Raw genomic sequence first — 19,650 nt, forward strand, 5'->3', positions numbered from 1 at the left:
TTGCAACACAAATTTTTTATTGTTTTTTTAATAGGAGTTAAGATCCTTGATTTTTCAAGTAAAGGGAAGGAAATGCTCATGTTGTTAAGATGTGTATGACCTGATCTCCAGGATTTAGATATGATTTACAGATTTCAACGACAACCACACTTAGGAGAATTTATATCTATTCTGAAGCAGTTTTGCTTATCTTTTCAATGAATGCATTGAAAAGACTTGTGTGCCAAATGCTTCCTTTCCACTTTTATAGTATTGAAGTGATTACATCTTTATCAAAGAAGGCTGCAGGGTGATAAATAATTTCAAAAGTACAAAATATGTGGTTGGGTGGCTGCCTGTCTATCTCTTTCCAACTCTTGAGAAAGAACGTTATTTCTCTATCAGCTTTCTGTAGCACTACACATGTTTAAGTACTTCTCAAATAGAAATAAGAAAGTTTTCATGTGGTATTTTCTTTCACTGCCTGGCTTATTTCTCTAAGCATAATACTCTCCTAATGAACAAAACAAACATATGAGCAAAATAGAACCAGAGGCATGGAAACAAGGAACAGAATGACAGTGACCAGAGGGGATGGGACTAGTCAAAGGACTAATATAAAAGACCCATGAACATGGACAACAGGGTGGGGGTTGACTGTGGGAGAGGGGGGAAGTGGGCAGGACGGAGGAGAGCAACGGCAGGGTGAGGGGGGGCGGCACAACTGTAATAAAACAATAAAAAATAAATATGCTTTTATACAAAAAAGAAAGTTTTTTAAAAAAGTAAAATATAAGAAAAGTTAAAAAAAGAAAAGAAAAGAAAAATATCCAGAAACATAATTCCCAAACAAGCATCCCAATTTCTGTTTGTAAACTCAGAGGATTTTAAATCAGGGTCAGACCCAAAATGACATTTCACAGTTGCATTCTTGTGGGCTAAACATTATAGTTGCATTTAATTAAATGGGGGTAAATGAATCAAATAAGAACTGAAGAGTCATTTTTTATTTGTTTCACCTTTTAGATAATATCAGAAAGAGATGCACATATATACCAAACTAATATCTAAACTGAAAATTTCAGTATGTAAAATTGTAATCTCCATCAGTTTACTCCCAGAAGTTTCAGTATGTGCCATTCACAGCCAAGTGAGCATTCTTTTGTGGATCAGAATGTCTGTGTATAGGAAAGACTGAACAAATGGTAATAGAATATCTGGTTTGGATTGGAACTAGCTGTTATATCCCACTGTGATAGTAATGGAAGGTCACAACTAGAAAGAATTTTCCAAAGACACTTTGGATCAAAGCTCACAAATGGAAGGCCAGTTGGTCTTCAATCATGTTTTGTTTTCCCAGATCATGGATTAAATGAATTTATTCTAACATTTTATATAAAATAAAACTTTCTGGTGTCTTTTGGGTAAAAAAGGGCAGTATCAAGTCTGAATTCTTGGTGTTGGTAGATAAGAATTAGCAGCTGGCCCTACAAGGCAGGGCACATTCTTTTCAGTGAGCCAGGGTCCCTTCTACTCCCCAATTTTTCACACTGACACTACTTCACTTATTTATATTTCTTACCTGACTTCTATCATCTTTTGAGTTATAAACAATATGTTTTAAATCGATGTCCTCATTTTACAGATGAAAATGTAACTCATCCAATCTCTGCTTTCAACTCTGAAAGAGTCCCAACTAGAGCTCAATCTAAAGTGCTCTTTCCTCTGTAGTTTTAAGATGGGCTCAAAGGAAGTGGCTGGTTCCATCTCTTATTCCGTTTGGGGGCACAGAAGATATTTTACAGGGAATATATATAGGTCGTTCTCTTGTCACCCAATTATCTCCAGATAACTGACAGTAATAAATGGAATAAAAATAAAAAATAAAAAACATAAAAAGAACATACAGAATAGATAAGGAGAAAAAGCAAAGGTAATAATAGCCATTTTTTTTAAAGGTTTTGTATATGCCAATTCCTATTCAAAACCTTTATAGGTAGTAATTAACCCTCTAACAACCCTACTATCACTGTCACTATTTTCAGATGAGGAAATTGAGGGGCAGAGAGCTGCCCAAGATCACATAGCTGCTAGAGGCTGGAGGCAGGATTTGAACAAAGCAGTTAGGCCCTAATCACCATGCTCTTCTGTGTACGTATCTGTTACACACATCTGGTGCTTTTCCCTTTGCTATTTTGCTCTCTCTTCTTCTTTTCCATCTACTCTTGACTTCTCTCGACACTATTGTTGTTAGGATCCCCATCTGGGCTCTCTAAGTTTTGCCAGAAAGTACCAAGATCCCCATCATCTCCTATTTAACCCACTACAAGCTTACTGTCTACTTCTTTTAATCTTATTTCATAGGTTTTTTTTTTTTATCCTCACTAGAGAACATTTTTAAAAAATTGTTTTAAAAAGAGAAGGGAGAAGGTGAGGAAGATGTATATCTATATATCTATACCATTATCTATCTATCATCTATCTATCTATATGGAGAGAGAGAGAGAGAGAGAGAGAGAGAGAGAGAGAGAGAGAGAGAGAGAGAGAGAGAGAGAGAGAGAGATGTTGATGGGCTTCATTCTTGCATGTGCCCCAGCCAGGGATCCATCCCACAGCTCGGGTACCTGCCCCTACCTGGAATCAAACCCGTGATGCCTCCATTTACTGGATGATGCTCCAAACCACGAAGCCACACAGGCCAGGGCTTATTTCATGGAATTTTTAAATAAATTTTAATCATAAATGCACTTCTCCTCATAGATCCTGTTACATTTAGGCATCTCTAAAACTCCCCTGATCTGCAAACCACAGATGTTTTCTGACGCTCTCACTTCTATTATACTCAGGCAATTTGATGAAAATTCAGGAATCTATTTCTTAGATTGTACTAGCATTATGCATAATTGACTCAAAGGCTTAAAAAGATTGCCCCTCCCCTCTACTTATGATGATATTATAATTAGGGCACGGCTAGCTTCTCTCCAATCTTGGCATGTGAAATGGACAAAATGATTGATAGATTTCAGTTTCTTTTGGATTAAAAGTTTTGAACAGCATTACCACCTTCATGAATTTAGATGATACATTTGTATTAAGTGACCTAGCAGCAGGAGTTCTCCAAGTAATATGGGGGGCTGTGCTTGTAATATTGATTATACATCTGACTTCCTAGGAGCAGTGGGTAACAGCATTAATCAACGGAGAATTTAATAAACTCCTTCGGAGAAGGATTATGATTTCATTATTTAAAAATTTAGTGAAGACAGCTGTAGTTGAACTTTTACCGACACTAATCCAAATGGATTGTCTGGCAAAGACAGGAAATTATTTCTTGTATTTTACAACTAATATGCTGATTTATTAATTTTCAAGTTCACATAAATCCACCTGAGTTCAGTTTCAGCTAACAACTGATTGGAAGAATAACACCTCATGAATGCTGGTTTTTTCATTTGAGCTGTGGTAGCTCTATGTGCAAGGAAATAATTGCATATCATTTTCTGAAAATGAGAAGAGGTCTTTTGGTTTTAATAAAAATAAAAGCAGCACAAATTTTACATACATGGAAAAATCCAAAAAATTTAGAAAAAGCTAAAGCAAATCACAATTAAACAAATATTCCAACCTATAATTAATCTATATTGAATTTTTCCATATTTTTCTGTTAGAAGTAATTCGATGTTCAGGTTCTCTCCCTTTCCAAAGCTCTAATAATGAGAATTAAATGAACAATGAATGTAAGTTTGATTAATAAGTATTTCTAGAAATATAAAAGTAAAAGTCAATCTGATTTTTCATCTTGAAAAAATTACTTTTATTATGTCTACCATGCATTTTAAAATTACTTATGTCAAAACTTCGCAATTCAATAAAAAAATTAAAATTGTTTCTCAAGTGAGGCTACTGTATAGGATTATACCATACCCTGTATCTGTAGTCAAGTCAGGGTTAGAATGCATGCAATTCTTGCTTGGTTTAAAGAGTATAGATCATCGATATATGTGCAGGGTGCATGCAACTTCTGCCAGGCAAAATATTTCTCTTTCCAGGCTTATATCAGATGCTGCTTGGCACTGACAGAGCAATTCAGGGTTATTTTTATTGTGGAAGTCCTGGAAGGTTTCAAAGGCTCAAGGGCATTAGGAGAAGAATCATTTGGAGCTTTTCTGACAACTCAAGGGCAATGACCAACCTCAAAGCCACAAGTCAAATTCATTTCCAAAATGATTTGCTATGTATTAGTATGCATAACTGATTAGCCCTGTTAAAAACAGACCACATTCAAGGTTTTTTGCTATAATAATGTAATTCTCACTTGCATTTCCAAAGGCTTTCTTGAGAGGAAAAGAAAAGGATGAGGGGTACAGGGAATGTACGTAAGCACTTACGGAAGTGTGTTGTGGATGTGCATGTCCTTCATCAAGAATATGCCAGTAGGAAATAGGTTGAGAACTAGTACTGTAAGGTGTGTCTTAAAGTCCTTGTGTTCTCTGCTTGCTTCCAGTCAACATGAATTCTGCTGGCTGCATTTGAAATAGCATTGAGCCCATGTTTTCTTCCTGACTTGGTGTCAACTCTAGGCATGTAGGCATTTCTGATAGGAAAAAGGACGAACTATGCCCATAAGCAGAAATAGAAAGCCATTCTCAATCCTCTTGTTCTTTACATAAATTCATCTAAAATATAGAGGGATTTTGAGGTGATAAACTGGTGAAGTAGGTTAATAAGAACAAGATATGGAATTTGTTTTATGGGGAAATAGAATTTCAATCAGATCACTTGGGCTTTGGGCAAGACTGATGATGAAGGTATGTTGTGAGTCTGTACGAATGCCCATAGACAGAGGAGAGGCACTTGCGCTGGCCTGAGTACAAAATATTATTTTATGGTTCAATCTTCAAAATGTTTACTTATTTTCAAGTAAATCAATTAGCCAAGTGACTAAAAAGTGGTGTTGGTTTCCTTCTTTTTATTATATAACAAAAGTGGATGTATTATTACTGCCTATTCTGGGACAATTAAAAGTTAAGTGAAAATTTTAAATGCAGAATAAATTGACAAAAATTTAGTTTTAGATTTGTAAGAGTTTCTGGAAATGTTCCAGTTTAAAAATTATTTTTTAAATGGAGGAAGGTAACACTTGGCAAGGTGGATAAACTGCCCAGCACCACAGTGTTAGTGTGAGCAGGTTGAACTCAGGCTTTGTTGACTCCAGGCAAATGCTTTTCCTACCCATTGTACTGCCCTTCTTCGTTAACATAATTTAGTGATGCTAAAATTTCACTCATATTTACACAGAACACACTAAATTAATAAGTTTAATTAGTGAACAAATGCCAAGTATATGTCTGAATTTTGTTGTCAGAACAAAGGCAGACTCTATCTAGATTTAATTTTCCTCAGATTTTTCATATTTCAGTCTACCAAAATAAATGAAATGTTACTATGAAATGTTACAGTAATAACCTCAGTGTCTTTGAGAGAAAATATGCATGTTTCCTATCCAGGTTGAAAGAGAAATCTCCAAAGGCAAGTCATTTCAAGTTTAAGGAAACAATTTAAACAACCCATGGTAGCTGCTATAATTTAATTTCAAAGCAAAAGTTGACAAGGAAAGTACAAATCTGGATTTCTTAAAGGCAGCACTGGTGTTACCATATAAAACAAGCACAACCCCCTGAAATTCATCTCATGTAACCTTTGGGGCTATGTGCTTGATGATTTTGTTGAAGAAATTCTAAAGCAACAGAAGTAAGCACTTCCTGAATAAAACATGTACTTCAAAATAGATTTTTGGTGCAACATAATGCAAAAAATATGATTATATACAGTAATATAGTATAGCAAAATATTATTGTATACTTTCCTGATGAGATAGTATGGTATAGTGGTTAAAAGTATGAGTGTTGGAGTCATGTAGACCTGGGTTCAAATCCAAGGTTTTGCCACTTAACTACAGTCACAACTCTGTCACTCCCTGGTATCAATTTCAGCATGTTACTTTTAACTTCTCTGAACCTTGGTTTTCTGAAAAGTACATTGGGGCTTGAGATTCTTACTTCAAATTTGGTTGCAAAAGTTCATATAACTAATATGCTACACCTGCTGTATCTGAAAACACATCAGAGACTTGAGATGTTTTAAGTGCATGGGTATCTCATCAAAATATCTATGATTTCTTGTTGTTACTTGTTCTTTACTTTCTTGGTCATTCTTATGCTAGGATAAACCTCCTGCCTGTGCTTCAAAATTTGGCTCCACATTATACAAATATAAGGCAGCTCCTATTGAAAAACTACATTTTACATTAATTAGATACTACAGTATTCAAACAGCCTTATTTATATCCCCCCTAGAAACTCCAGTATCAAAAGATAATAATTCTCTTTAGCTCTTAAAGTCACCAATGTGGGTACAAAGGAAGTAAAAAGGTCAGTTTATAAAGACTAATTATTTGGAAGGTCAAATAAGTGTTGCTTTTGGTGGAACATTTTCTCAGTCATTTGTCAAATTTAGGGAATGTAAGGCATTGTTTTTACTCTCAGGGCCAATTGAAATTTTGCACTTCAATAGAAGGATTAAGAAGAAAAGCTAATTTTAGAGGTTAGATCTCTCATGCTTTCTCTCACTCAGAAAATTGAATTTTCATTTTAAAACTTGAGAGAACCCAGAACTCTGATGTAGCAAGCTGAGTAATGGGTATACTGACTTCTAGGTCCTGCCTACCTAGTAGTTTTATATTGAGAATTGCATAAGCTTATGCATATGAAGGCAGTGTGCTACAGAAAAATCAAGAATTTAATGATTACATAGACCTGATATTATCCTCAAGTCCAAGCTGTATAACCTATACTTTCCTGAATTTTAATTTCTCTTTCTCTACAAAGAAGATAATGATGCCTATTAGGCAACATTGTCAAGAGGACTGAAAGATGTCATGTTTGAAAAGCTTCTAATAGGAAGATGTTTCTGAAACTTCTTTATCAGTACAATGTTGTGGGTATGAGTTTAGTAATAGATATGTATTGGTCACAACAATGGAATCTTCATTTACATTTATTTCAGATAAATTGAAATTTAATGGGTTAAATTATAAAATTATCTAAACTTCAAACCAAAAAGATTGGTTCAATGTCCATTCAGAGAATAAAAGACACTACAGCCATTATTAATATTGTTACTATCATGGAAAGATATTTGCCATATATCATTAGGAAGTGAAGACCATGAAGCAACATATGGAATGATCAATTTTTTAAAATAAAATTAATTTGGAAAAATTCTGAAAAATATATATAAAAAGTAGAGTAGGACTGTAGGTGAGTTTTAGTTTCTTTTGCTGTAACTGTTTTCTAATATTTGTACAATAACATCTCATTTATATAACAAAATAAAATATTTAAATATTTTGAGTAAATCAGGATAAAGAAACTGACCTCCTTCAGCTGAACATATGACCACAATTTGACTGAAAGGTCCATCCCCTTTATTGTTATAAACGCCAACTTTAACTTCAAAGGGAGTAAGAGGAGGGACACTTTCATCTCGATAAATGAACTTTGAAGCTTCTGAAGATGTCACCATTTTCTCTTTCCAACCACGTGTTCCATTGGGCCTGAAAGCCACAATATAGCCGAAGCCTTCCCCATTCTGAAACTCTTCAGATACTGGCTAAAGAAGAAAATTGCGATTAATTATCAGCAAAATAATGGATTAAAAACCTACTTCTTTCAAAACTTTAAGTTTAAAGAAATTATGGATAACTAGAGAAAAGGAGACTCAAATCTTTATGCTACATTAAAAGCCAGCATAGCATAATTGGCAGTCCTTGGACATTTAAAAGGTTTTAAATGGAAAAAGAAAGTACCAAGAGTACTGAAAACTCCTGGAGTGAAACAAATTTGCTCCAATTAGTCTGGCATATGAAATAAAGGTCCTTGGATTCCACACTAGAGTTTAACATATTGGGGAAAAGTTTCATATGGTCTGGTGGTCGGGAAAACCTTGTCATTGGTAGTGCTTTGCAGAAACCCTTGTACAGAAAATCTAGAGACATTAATGTAAGAGAATTTTTCTGCTCCTTTTTTAAATTGCTTTTGTTGTCATTCTAACATATGAAAAAATAGAGTGTAGTATTTGTTCAAGAATCTTCCTGTACTCTACAGCTTACATTTAAATTTGTGGAATGGGCTTCAATGGCACAATGTACAAATGAGTAAATGTGATTGACTAGTAAGTCAATGGAGCTGTTACCAGCCAAGCACAATGCATGACACATTGTAGATACTCAATACATATTTGTACATTTTTTTTTCTTTTGAACTTTGAGTTGAGGAAAAACTATACTGAGTGGATTAAAAGAGACAAATACTATTGAATCAAAGTACTATAGACTGAATTTTATATCCCTCCAAATTCATGTGATGAACTCCTAACTTCCAATGTGATACTATTAGAAGATAGGCCTAAGTTGGGTAATGTGGCTATAAGGAAAGAGCCCTGATGAATGGGATTAGTGCTCTTACAAAAGAGACTTGAGAGCTCTCTCTCTCTCTGCTATGAGAGGACACAGTGAGGAAATGGCTATGAGCCAGGAATCAGGCCCTCGGCAGACCTCAATATGCTGGTGCCTTGATTGTGAACTTCCAACTGCCAGAACCGGGAGAAACACATTTTTGTTACATATAAGCCACCCAGTTTATATACGTTTTGTTATAGAAGCTTGGGCTGACTTGGACACAAAACATACAAGGGAGACAATTTCATTTTGACAGATTTGATCTCAGAGAAGTTCAGGTACTGGAGAGTACCTTTGTGGAAATCAAAAATAAAGCAAAACATTTCACTGAAGAAGAGGGGAATAAACATAAGAAAAGCACAGACATGTGCTCATGGAAAATTTATTATTGGAAAAAGAAGTTTTTGTACATTTTATCATTGTTCTCAGAGACTGACAGAAATTTGTTTAGTTTTTTCCAGTAGACATTTTCATTTAAATTCCATTTCCATATTCTAAGGCATAGTTTTGTGAGCTACATGGCTATGTGAAATAATAAGGTAATTTATCAACAATAAAAGAAAGTGGCTTCATGAAAAATAAATGTATCTCTCACACTTCTTTCCTTTGACAAGAAACTAGAGATAATATGGTGACAGAGACAAAAGAACAGAAGTTTTGTAATGAAAGGCCCAATTCCACTGCTTCTCAAAAAAAGTAGTTAAACTCTGCCTCAGTTTAATAATTTTCAATACAAGGAAAATTTCTCCACTAATATAATTGTTGCATGAGGTAAATGAGGAAACCAAGGTACCATGCCACAAATTCAGTGGTGGTCAACCTTCCTCCTCAATGGTTTTAGTCTCCAAATAAGTCAAGAGTGCTACTTAATTGTGATATAATTAAATATTAAGATAAACCAAACAAACATCTGAAGTAATATCTGAGGGGATGTATTTGAATTATTCAAAATTTATTCTTAGATAGCCTATGTGACAGGAAGGCATTCCACAGCCTTGGAGAACAGTCAACAGGGCATGGAATGAAAATGAGAAAGGACAATGTCTATCTGAGTAATGCATGCTCAAAAAGTTTCTTTATCTAAGGTAAAGAGAAATTAGTCTCTCTGTACCAACTACAGACACTAGACATGTAGTCTTATTTCCTAAGGAATCAACAAGTTCTGACATCTGAACATAGGCATTCTTACCTCCCAGGCAATGACTAACTCATGCCTTCTTCCGCTTCTTCCACTTACATTGGTGGGTGCTATCTTTGGTACTGTGAATAAAAATAGGCAAAGAGTAAATAATAAGTAGATGTGTAACTTAAGTGTCCATACAATATGAACACATCATTATCTCCTCAGGTTGGGTAACATCCTGAAATAAAGAAATCAAAGTTTGTTTGAAGATAGAGTGGTGATATTCAGTATTAAAACAAGATGTTTGTGACAGATACTCTGCTTTCAAATATATCAATGACATATATTTTAATGGCCACATATTGCATTCCAAAACTACTCTTTCTATAAATGCTCTGTGATATTAAAGTCTTAATTATAATTAACACTATAGTTAAGGACATCTACTAATGGTTAGTTAGATTTTGCCCTACAAGTTTTCTCCTTCTTTCTAGTGATGCAATTCTTTTGTGTGCTTTTAGGGTTTACAGACTGTGGAAAATCCAAGTTGACATTAGAACCACTGCTTTATGAGAAGCCCATAAAGAGCTCTAAAGAAATTTTAGTGATACTTCTATGGAGTGAAAAATCTGTTTAAATAAATAGTGGAGATCCAAGATGGTGGAGGAGTAAGTGGAGGCTACACTAACCTTCTCCCAGGACCAGCCTGGAATTACAGCTTAATTGTGGAGAAATCATCTGGAATAACCAAATGAGCACTACCTGGAGAGAAGTCTTATAACCACAAAGAGACAGAAAAGGCCGCTTCATCACAACATGACCAGTGGAAGTGAGGAGATGTGAAAGAGCTGTCTGGGATCCCATGGGTGGCAGCTGAAGAGACTGAGAAACAGCTCAGCAGCTGGAAGTTTCCCCTGAGAAGGGCAGGGTCTAAAACCCCAGCTGGGCTTCCCAGCCTACAGCAAGAGAGCAGAAAGTAAAATAGTATCCAGTTGTGAAAAGTGAAAAGCCATAGGGTTTTTTGCTAGCCTGAAATAAACAGCTGGAAATAAGAGATGCTAAATGGATCTTGTACAGAAATATTTTGGCCCCCACTTCCCCTGGGCTCAAGCAGAGGGAGGGCAGACAAGACTGGAGACACTTGGGGAGAATTTGGGGTGGTGGCTTTGAGGGGAGAACTAAGGGAGCAGCTGAATGAGTCCCAATGCTGACTCATTCCCCATACTGCAGGCAGACTATTCTCCTCCAAGTGGCATCAGCCTGAGGGGAAGCAAAAGCCCTGACAACAGGAATTAATCTGCCCCATGCTCAGTGCTTAAGTCTGATGGCTGGTCACAGATTGAATAGATTGCCAACTAAATGAGACAGACAAAGGCAGTATATCTCTGGTAGTCTCCAACAGGCTGCCTAGGCGCAGATTGGTACACGATCTGATGCTACCAGGGCCAGATCCAGGAGTGCAGATCAATTTAAGAAGCAGCAATAAACAAGAAGAGTCATCAAAAATGGGGAGATGGGGAAACAACCACCCATCTAAAGGAAAGGAGGAATTCCCAGAAAGAGTGCTAAATGAAATTAAAGAAAACAAACTATCATACATGGAAGCTCAATGAGCTCAAAGAAAACCACAGAGAACTCCAGGGAAACTACAAGGAACTTACTGAGAATTACACCATCATGAAAAAGGACATAGAAACTATCAATAAGAGCCAGGATAAAATGAAGAATACAAAATCTGAATTGAAGAACATGGTAGAAGGATTTAAAAGCAGTCTAGAGGAAGCAGAAAATCAGATCAGTGACCTGGAGGATAATATATATATATATTAAAAAAAAAAAACAGACAGTTAAACAAAATGAAAAAAGACTGAAAAAGAATGAAAAGGTTTTAAGACAGCTGCAGGACAACATGAAACATAATAATATCCATATCGTAGAAATTCCAGAAGGAGAAGAAGACGAGCAAGGGATAGAAAACCTCTTTGAAAAACTAATGACAGAAAACTTCCCTAACATGAGGAGAGAAAGAGTCATGCAAGTCCAGGAGCACAGAGGGTCCCAATGAAGATAAACCCCAATGGCCCACTTCAAGACACATCATGATTAAAATGGCAACATTGAAAAACAGAGAGAGAATCCTAAAAACAGCAAGAGAGAAACAACTAGTAACATACAAGGAGCTCCAATAAGGATATCATCAGATTTCTCAACAGAAACACTACGAGCCAGAAGGGGATGGCAAAAAATATTCCAAGCAATGAAAAACAAAGGCTTACAACCAAGAATACTCTATCCAGCAAGGCTCTCATTCAAAATAGAAAGTTAAATAAGGCTTTTCCCAGACAAAAGAAGGCAAAAAATATACATCTCCACCAAATCCGCACTGCTAGAGATGCTAAAGGGTCAGCTTTAAGAAGATGAAGAAACAAAGAGAGACAGAGAGGAAAACAAGTAAAAAGGGGGGAAATGACAATGAATAAGTACCTATCAATAATAACCTTAAATGTAAATGGATTAAATGCTCCAATCAAAAGACATAGCATAGCGGAGTGGATTAGAAAGTATGACCCACATATATGCTGTGTACAAGAGACCCACTTTAGAGCAAAAGGTTTACAGAGACTGCAGGTGAAGGGATGGAAAAAATATTTTAAGCAAATGGACATAAAAAAAAAAAGCTGGGGTAGCAATACTTATATCAGACAAAACAGATTTCACAGCAAAGGCCATAAAAGAGACAAAAAAGGACATTTCATAATACTTAAGGGAACAATCCATCAAAATCATATAACCCTGGGAAACATATATGCACCCAACATAGGAGCACCCAAATATGTAAAAAAAAAAATTGGAAGACTTCAGGAAGGATATAGATAGCAACATACTCATAGTAGGGGACTTTAACATCTCATTGTCAACAATGGACATATCTTTGAAGCAAAGAAACACCAAGGATATTGAGGCATTGAACAACACTCTAAATCAATTGGACTTAGTTGATATGTATAGAACTTTTCATCCCAAAGCAGCAAAATATATATTCTTTTCAAGTAAACATGGAACATTCTCAAAGGTGGACCACATGGTAGGACACAAAACAAGCCTCGACAATTTCAAGAATATTGAAATTATATCAAGCATCTTATCAGATCACAATGCATTGAAACTGGAAGTCGACCTCAAGGAAAAGACTCAAAAACATTCAAACTCATGGAGAATGAATAACATGGATTAAATAATGAATGGGATAACAATGACATCAAGAAAGAAATCAAGAAGTTTCTGGAAAAAAATGATAATGAACACACAACAACCCAAAACCTATGTGACACAGTGAAAGCAGTCTTGAGAGGGAAGGTCATAGCAATACAGGCCTACCTAAAAAGGACAGAAGAATCTCTAATAAACAATCTAACCCTACAGCTACAAGAACTAGAGGAACAACAACAAACAAAGCCCAGAGTGAGTAGAAGGAAGGAATTAAATGACATAGAGACTAAACAAACGATTCAAAAGATCAATAAAACCAGGAGCTGGTTCTTTGAAAAGATGAACAAAATTGAAAAGCATTTAAACAGGCTCATCAAGAAAAAAGAGAGGGGACCCAAATAAGTAAAATCAGAAATGAAAGAGGAGAAATCACAATGAATACCACAGAAATACAGAGGATTGTAAGAAATTATTATGAACAAATGTATCACAAGAAATTCAACAACCTAGGTAAAATGAACAAATTTCTGGAAACATATAATCTTCCAAAACTGAATCAAGAAGAAGCAGAAAGCCTGAAAAGACCAATAACAACTAATGAAATTGAAGCAGTAATCAAAATATTCCTGGCACACAAAAGCCCTGGATCGGATGGCTTCACAGGTGAATTTTACAAAACATTTAGGAAAGAACTAACTCTTATCCTTCTCAAACTATTCCAAAATATCCAAGAAGAGAAAAAACTCCCAAATTCTTTCTATGAAGCCAGTATTACCCTAATTCCAAAATCAGGTCAAGACACAACAAAGAAAGAAAGCTACAGGCCAATATTGCTGATAAACATAAATGCTGAAAGCTCAACAAAATATTGGCAAACCGGATCCAGCAACACATTAGAAAGATCATACACCAAGATCAAGTAGGATTCATCCCAGGGATACAAGGATAGTTTAATATTTGCAAATCAATAAATGTAATACACCACATAAACAAAACAAAAGACAAAAACCACATGACCATATCAATAGATGCAGAAAAAGCATTTGATAAAGTACAACACCCACTTATGATGAAAACACTTAGCAAAATGGGACTAGAGAGAGCATACTTCAACATAATAAAGGACACATATGAGAAAACTGAAGCCAACATCATACTTAATGGGCAAAAACCGAAAGCATTCCCCCTGAGATCAGGAACAAGACAAGGATGTCCACTCTCTCCACTGCTATTCAACATAGTCTTGGAAGTTCTAGCCACAGAAATCAGACAAGAAAGAGAAATAAAAGGCATTCAAATTGGAAAAGAGGAAGCAAACGTGTCATTATTTGCAGATGACATGATAGTATACATAGAAAACCCTATAGACTCCATGAAAAAACTACTTAACCTATTTAGTGAATTTGGTAAAATAGCAGGGTACAAAGTCAATATTCAGAAATTAAAGGCATTTCTGTACACCATCAATAAAATATGAGAGATAGAAACTAAAGAAAAAAAAAATCCCATTTACTACAGCAAGAAGAAAAATAAAGTACCTAGAAATAAACTTAACCAAGGAGGTAAAAGACCTGTACTCAGGAACTAAATAACACTGAAGAAAGAAATTAAGGATTGTACGAATAAATGGAAACACATACCGTGTTCGTGGATGGGAAGAATCAACATCATTAAAATGTCCATACTACTCACAGACCTAGAACGAATACTTCAAAAATTTATATGGAACAAAAAAGACCTCGAATAGCCATAGAAATCTTGAGGAAGAAGAACACAGTAGGAGGAATCACAATACCTGATACCAAACTATATACTACAAGGTTACGGTATTCAAAACAGTCTGTTACTGGCATAAGAACAGAAATATAGATCAATGGAACAGAATGAAGAGCCTAGAAATAAACCCATGTTTATATGGTCAACTAATATTTGACAAAGGGGGAAGAAGCATAAAATGGAGTGAAAAGAGCCTCTTCAACAAACAGTGTTGGGAGAACTGGACAGGGACATGCAAAAAAATGAAAGTAGACCACCAACTTACATCATACACCAGAATAAACTCAAGGTGGATCAAAGACTTAAATGTAAGCCATGACACCATAAAAGCCTTAGAGGAAAACATAGGCAGGAAAATTTTGGACATCCCAATAGCAATATTTTCACTGATACATCTCCTAAGGCAAGGGGAATAAAGGGAAGAATAAACAAATGCGACTACATTAAACTAAAGAGTTTCTGCTCAGCAAAAGAGAACACCAGTAAGATGAAAAGGGAACCAACCATATGGGAAAATATATTTGCCAATGATACCTCAGACAAGGGATTGATCTCCAAAATATATAAAGAACTTATACAACTCAACACCAACAAGACAGACAACTCAATTAAAAAATGGGCAAAGGACCTGAACAAACACTTTTTTAAAGAGGACATACAGAGGTTCATAGTCATATTAAAGAATACTCAACATCACTAGCCATAAGAGAGATGCAAATAAAAACCACAATGAGACACCACCTCATACCAGTCAGAATGGCCATCATCAACACATCAACAAACAAGTGCTGGCAAGGATGTTGAGAAACGGGAACCCTACTGCATTGTTGGTGGGAATGCAGACTGGTGCAGCCACTGGAAAACAGTTTAGAATTTCCTCAAAAAACTAAAAATGGAACTGCCTTTTGAACCAGCAATCCCATTGCTAGGATTATATCTGAAGAATCCTGAAATACCAATTCAAAAGAACCTATGCACCCTATGTTCATAGCAGCACTATTTACAATAACCAAGTACTGGAAACAACCTAAGTGCCCATTTGTAGATGAGTGGATCAAAAAACTGTGGTATATTTACACAATAGAGTACTATGTAGCAAAAAGAAAGAAGGAACTTCTACCATTTGCAACAACATAGATGGAACTAGAGAGAATTAGGCTTAGCAAAATAATCTAGGCAATGAAAGAAAAATACCGTATGCTATCATGTATTACCAGAGATTAATGAACAACACAAACAAATGAACAAAATTGAACCAGAGGCATGTAAACAAAGAGTAGACTAACAGTGACAAGGGGGGAGGGGAAGGGAGAGAATGGGGTAATAAGGGGAAGGGTCTACTTAAAGAACCCGTATAAATGACCCATGGACATTAACAACTGGGTGGGGACTGACTGTGGGAGAAGGGGTGGGTAGGGTGCGGGGAAGCAATAGGGAAAAAAGTGGGACAACTGTAATAGGAAAACAAACAAACAAAGAAAAATGTTTAGTGGGAGAAAAATAATAAAAGCAAAATAGATTAATAAATGAGTCAGCAAACCCCCCTCAACTACCCCCAAAAAACCTAACATGTAGGAAAGTGAACAAAAGAAAATGTAAAGTATGAAAATGCAATTTTAGTGAACATTAGTAGGACAAGGATTTTCCTTCACATTGAATATTTTTCTCCTTACCTGATCCCTCCAGTAATGACATAAGGTTCTTTGCATAAAACTAATAATACCAGTTGTTAATAGAGGTTTTGTTGACCAAGACTTTGACTGGAATGTCATGCCTAAAGGAGACATGCCTGGGCTCTGGTTGTTACCAAAAAGCCCCGAGGAACTGGGATTGACTTTCAAAGGTAATAAAAGCCCATGAGAAAAAAGGCCTAGTACCTCGGTTGGTTGTGTGGTCCATGGTTATCTTTCCAGGGAACAAATAAAGGTTGCTTTCCTGAGAGATAGCTACAAGAGACCTTAAAGCACAATTGAAAACCTGAAGGACTTGGAAAACACAGGTGTGTAAGGCAAGGCTGAATGGTAGGCATGTGGTTCAGCTTCTGTGCCCTGAAGGGCAGACTGGAGGTCACCCTAAAGGTTCCTTGTGTAAGTTCCAGCAAAACAGATGTAAAGATTATATGAGATCATTTGCTGCTCTTGTTGCGTTTATGCAAACGAACAGGATAAATTATAACTGAACTTAATGCAGTCCCTTTAATGACAAGGATGGTAATCTTAAGGAGAAAAATTGTGATCCAAGGAAAATCACAATGCTCAGTGGTAGACTATAAAGTTGTGCAGCTGTCTTTAAATTTTATTTTCATTTAAAGTTTATTTTCATTTGAAAGTTAAACTAGGTCTGTGACATTAGCAAAGATGCTTAATTTACAGGAAAGAGGAATGTCAAATGCCTTGCAACTGGATGTCTTTCCAATAAGACAGTCTTGCAGATTAAAAAAAAAAACTTATTCAAAATAATAAACATTTAAAAAATAACTAAGAATGAATCTCTCTGCACACTGCAAAATACATAAATACCCAGTGTAACTTTTTCAAACAAATATCAAAATAATAAATGTGTCAAAGGAATAAATTTCCCCTTAACTGCACCAAACCACAAAATCTGCAGTTGAAAGGAAACATTTTCAAATGAAGAACTGTTAAATGAAAGAAACTATTAAAAGAAATCATTTTCCAGTCTATGAGCCTGTATTAGCAATTTTACACTTCAGTGTTGGATTTATACCTCAGAATACAATTTTTAAACAACACTGATACTCATAAACAGTAACTTCACTCCCATGTATTACCAACATCTTTGAAAGACTATTAATTACTTGTAGATACTCACACAGCATTTTATATATCAGAAAAACTTATGCAGAATTTGTATTCTGCTAGAAAGAAATAAAAAATTCTTCTTGGGTCAGGAAAGTAGAAGAGAAAACTCTGTGAATATATAATTGGCTTCACTGAAATAAATAAGCTTTATATGCTAAGGTCCAAATGTCAGCATCCTTGGGCACTTTCCTCCATGAACATGAGTTCTTCTCTTGCTCATGTCCATGCAGAAGGACACACACAATAGCAGCCACTATTTTTTTTCCACAGTTACACTTATACTAGAGATTACACATATGTGGAGTTCACTCTCATAAATTATGTCAGAATTACAATGAACTGGATATCCCATTTGTCTTTCATTTCAGAAATCATAAGGAGTGCAAATGAGAAAAAAATCATTAGTGTTATTTATAGCAATAACTGTGAATGTCCTATTTATATGAACAGTAAGGAAATAATTTAATATGAGTTTTTTGGTAGTAGTAATAGTTGTTGCTACATATAATAGCCTGTGACATATCAGTGTGCCTTGATACCATGTCACAAAACCAGTGTTATGTATGACTAATTCTAAATTCCTTTTCTAGTGTATGGTATGAGTAAGGTACACAGGAGGGGAGCCAATTTAACTGTATGTGTAAAAGGATAGACATATAAGGGTCCAAATATTCCCTCAGTGGCTAATCTCAGAGTTCTAAATATTGTGACCATTAATGCATGGTGAAATAAATAGTGGAAGCAAGTTAATTTGTTAATAAATGTTATGCTATTATGGCTTCTCTTAATACCATTTGTTTTTTTTAAAAAAGTGTACTCTGTATCCATTCCCCCCACAAGGTTCACATTAATCTCTGACAACTAATAGCCAAATAACATTACAGGTAATATCTATCAGAGCTACTGACTTCATCTATTACATGGAAACGGCTAAGTTTATATCTTAAATTTAGGAATTTGAATCTCTTCTTTGAGAACACCATCCTGAATTTGGGATCATGGGTTTTGTGAAAGGCTAGGCATTGATGATCATTTCTTTTTTTACTCAGCCCTCAAACATCATCTAAAAGAGGATGTTCGGAACCTCCAGGTCAGAGTTGTAAAATAGGCTGTAGGCTCTCCAGTGGGCATCTTTGAACTCATTTCACAGATGAGTAGAATGAAATACAAGTGCTATTTGATGTTGAAATATTTCATATGAAGCTTGGTAGTATTGTTCCAAAGTTCATGCTTTTATTTTTTTAGAAAATATATTTAGATTTCTCAAAGGTATTAACTTTTTGAGTAAAAAAATTAGAAAGAAATTAGTAAAAAATTTGATGAAAACTTCCACTTTGAAGCAACCAAGAAAGTGAAATAAGACATTCTATGACTTGATTTGTTTCTGTGAATAACTTCTATGTTGACTCTGCATAAATAACCCAGATTGCATAAAATTCTTTTTATTATTTAAAATCAGTCTTAAAGGTTTTCCTATTGCTGCTAATTTCTTTTCAAGAGAAGGTATCACATATTTAACTTAAATAAAGAGATCAAATCTTGACTTCCGGCCAAGATGGAGGTGTAGACAGAATACAACTACCTCAAAACTAGAAATAAGCAGAAGTTCCAGAAAATCAAACTGCATGGAAGTCCAGTAAACAAAGATATAAAGAAGAAATACTGATCCAGACAGGTAGGAGGGGCAGAGCTGGGGCAGAGAGGATGCGGTGTGGTAGTGACAGTAGCGATGGCAACAGCAGCGGCAGTGGCAGACCGACAGAAAGCACAGTCACATGTTTTAAGAAGTCAGGAGGGACACCTGGGGAGTGTTCCCAGCTCCTCACCGGACCTCAAAGCTCACGGTCCCAGCACCAGGGAAAATCAAGCCTCATTGCTTCTGACTGTGCAGACCAGTGAGGGTTGGGGTGGAGGCAGAAACTGCCAATCTCAGCAGAGTCCACTTGTTAAAGGGCCCCCACAGTCCTAGAACATCCGCAGACCCACCCACTCAGGGAACGATGGCCAGGGCAGCAGCCAGAGGAACGCCAGTCTGGTGTGGAAGTGGGAGAGGTGCTTGGAAAAGGGGCGAGTGCTGGGCAGGTGGCATTTTCCCCTCTCAGAACCCCTCCCCCACATACAGCGCCACAATGTGGTGAAGCAGGTCATCCTGTACTGATGAATCCTTAAGGCTCTACCCCTTACAACATAAAAGGATCGACAGCTCTACCTGGGATGTGGAG

At 36.0% G+C, this 19,650-nt stretch overlaps 1 protein-coding gene across 1 annotated transcript in view; it reads right to left on the reverse strand.

Moving 5' to 3' along the window:
- CNTN5 (contactin 5) overlaps nt 1-19,650 on the reverse strand; it is a 524,441-nt gene that overhangs the window by 73,589 nt on the left and 431,202 nt on the right. The window contains exons 17-18 of the mRNA XM_090267326.1: nt 9,687-9,757; nt 7,416-7,650 (exon numbers count right to left, since the gene is read on the reverse strand). Of these exons, the coding sequence (XP_090123452.1) occupies nt 7,416-7,650; nt 9,687-9,757 (306 nt within the window). The remainder of the gene's footprint in view (nt 1-7,415; nt 7,651-9,686; nt 9,758-19,650) is intronic.

This window comes from Furipterus horrens, unplaced genomic scaffold (assembly GCF_987537825.1).
Source record: "Furipterus horrens unplaced genomic scaffold, mFurHor1.1.pri manual_scaffold_2, whole genome shotgun sequence".
Lineage (NCBI taxonomy): Eukaryota > Metazoa > Chordata > Mammalia > Chiroptera > Furipteridae > Furipterus > Furipterus horrens.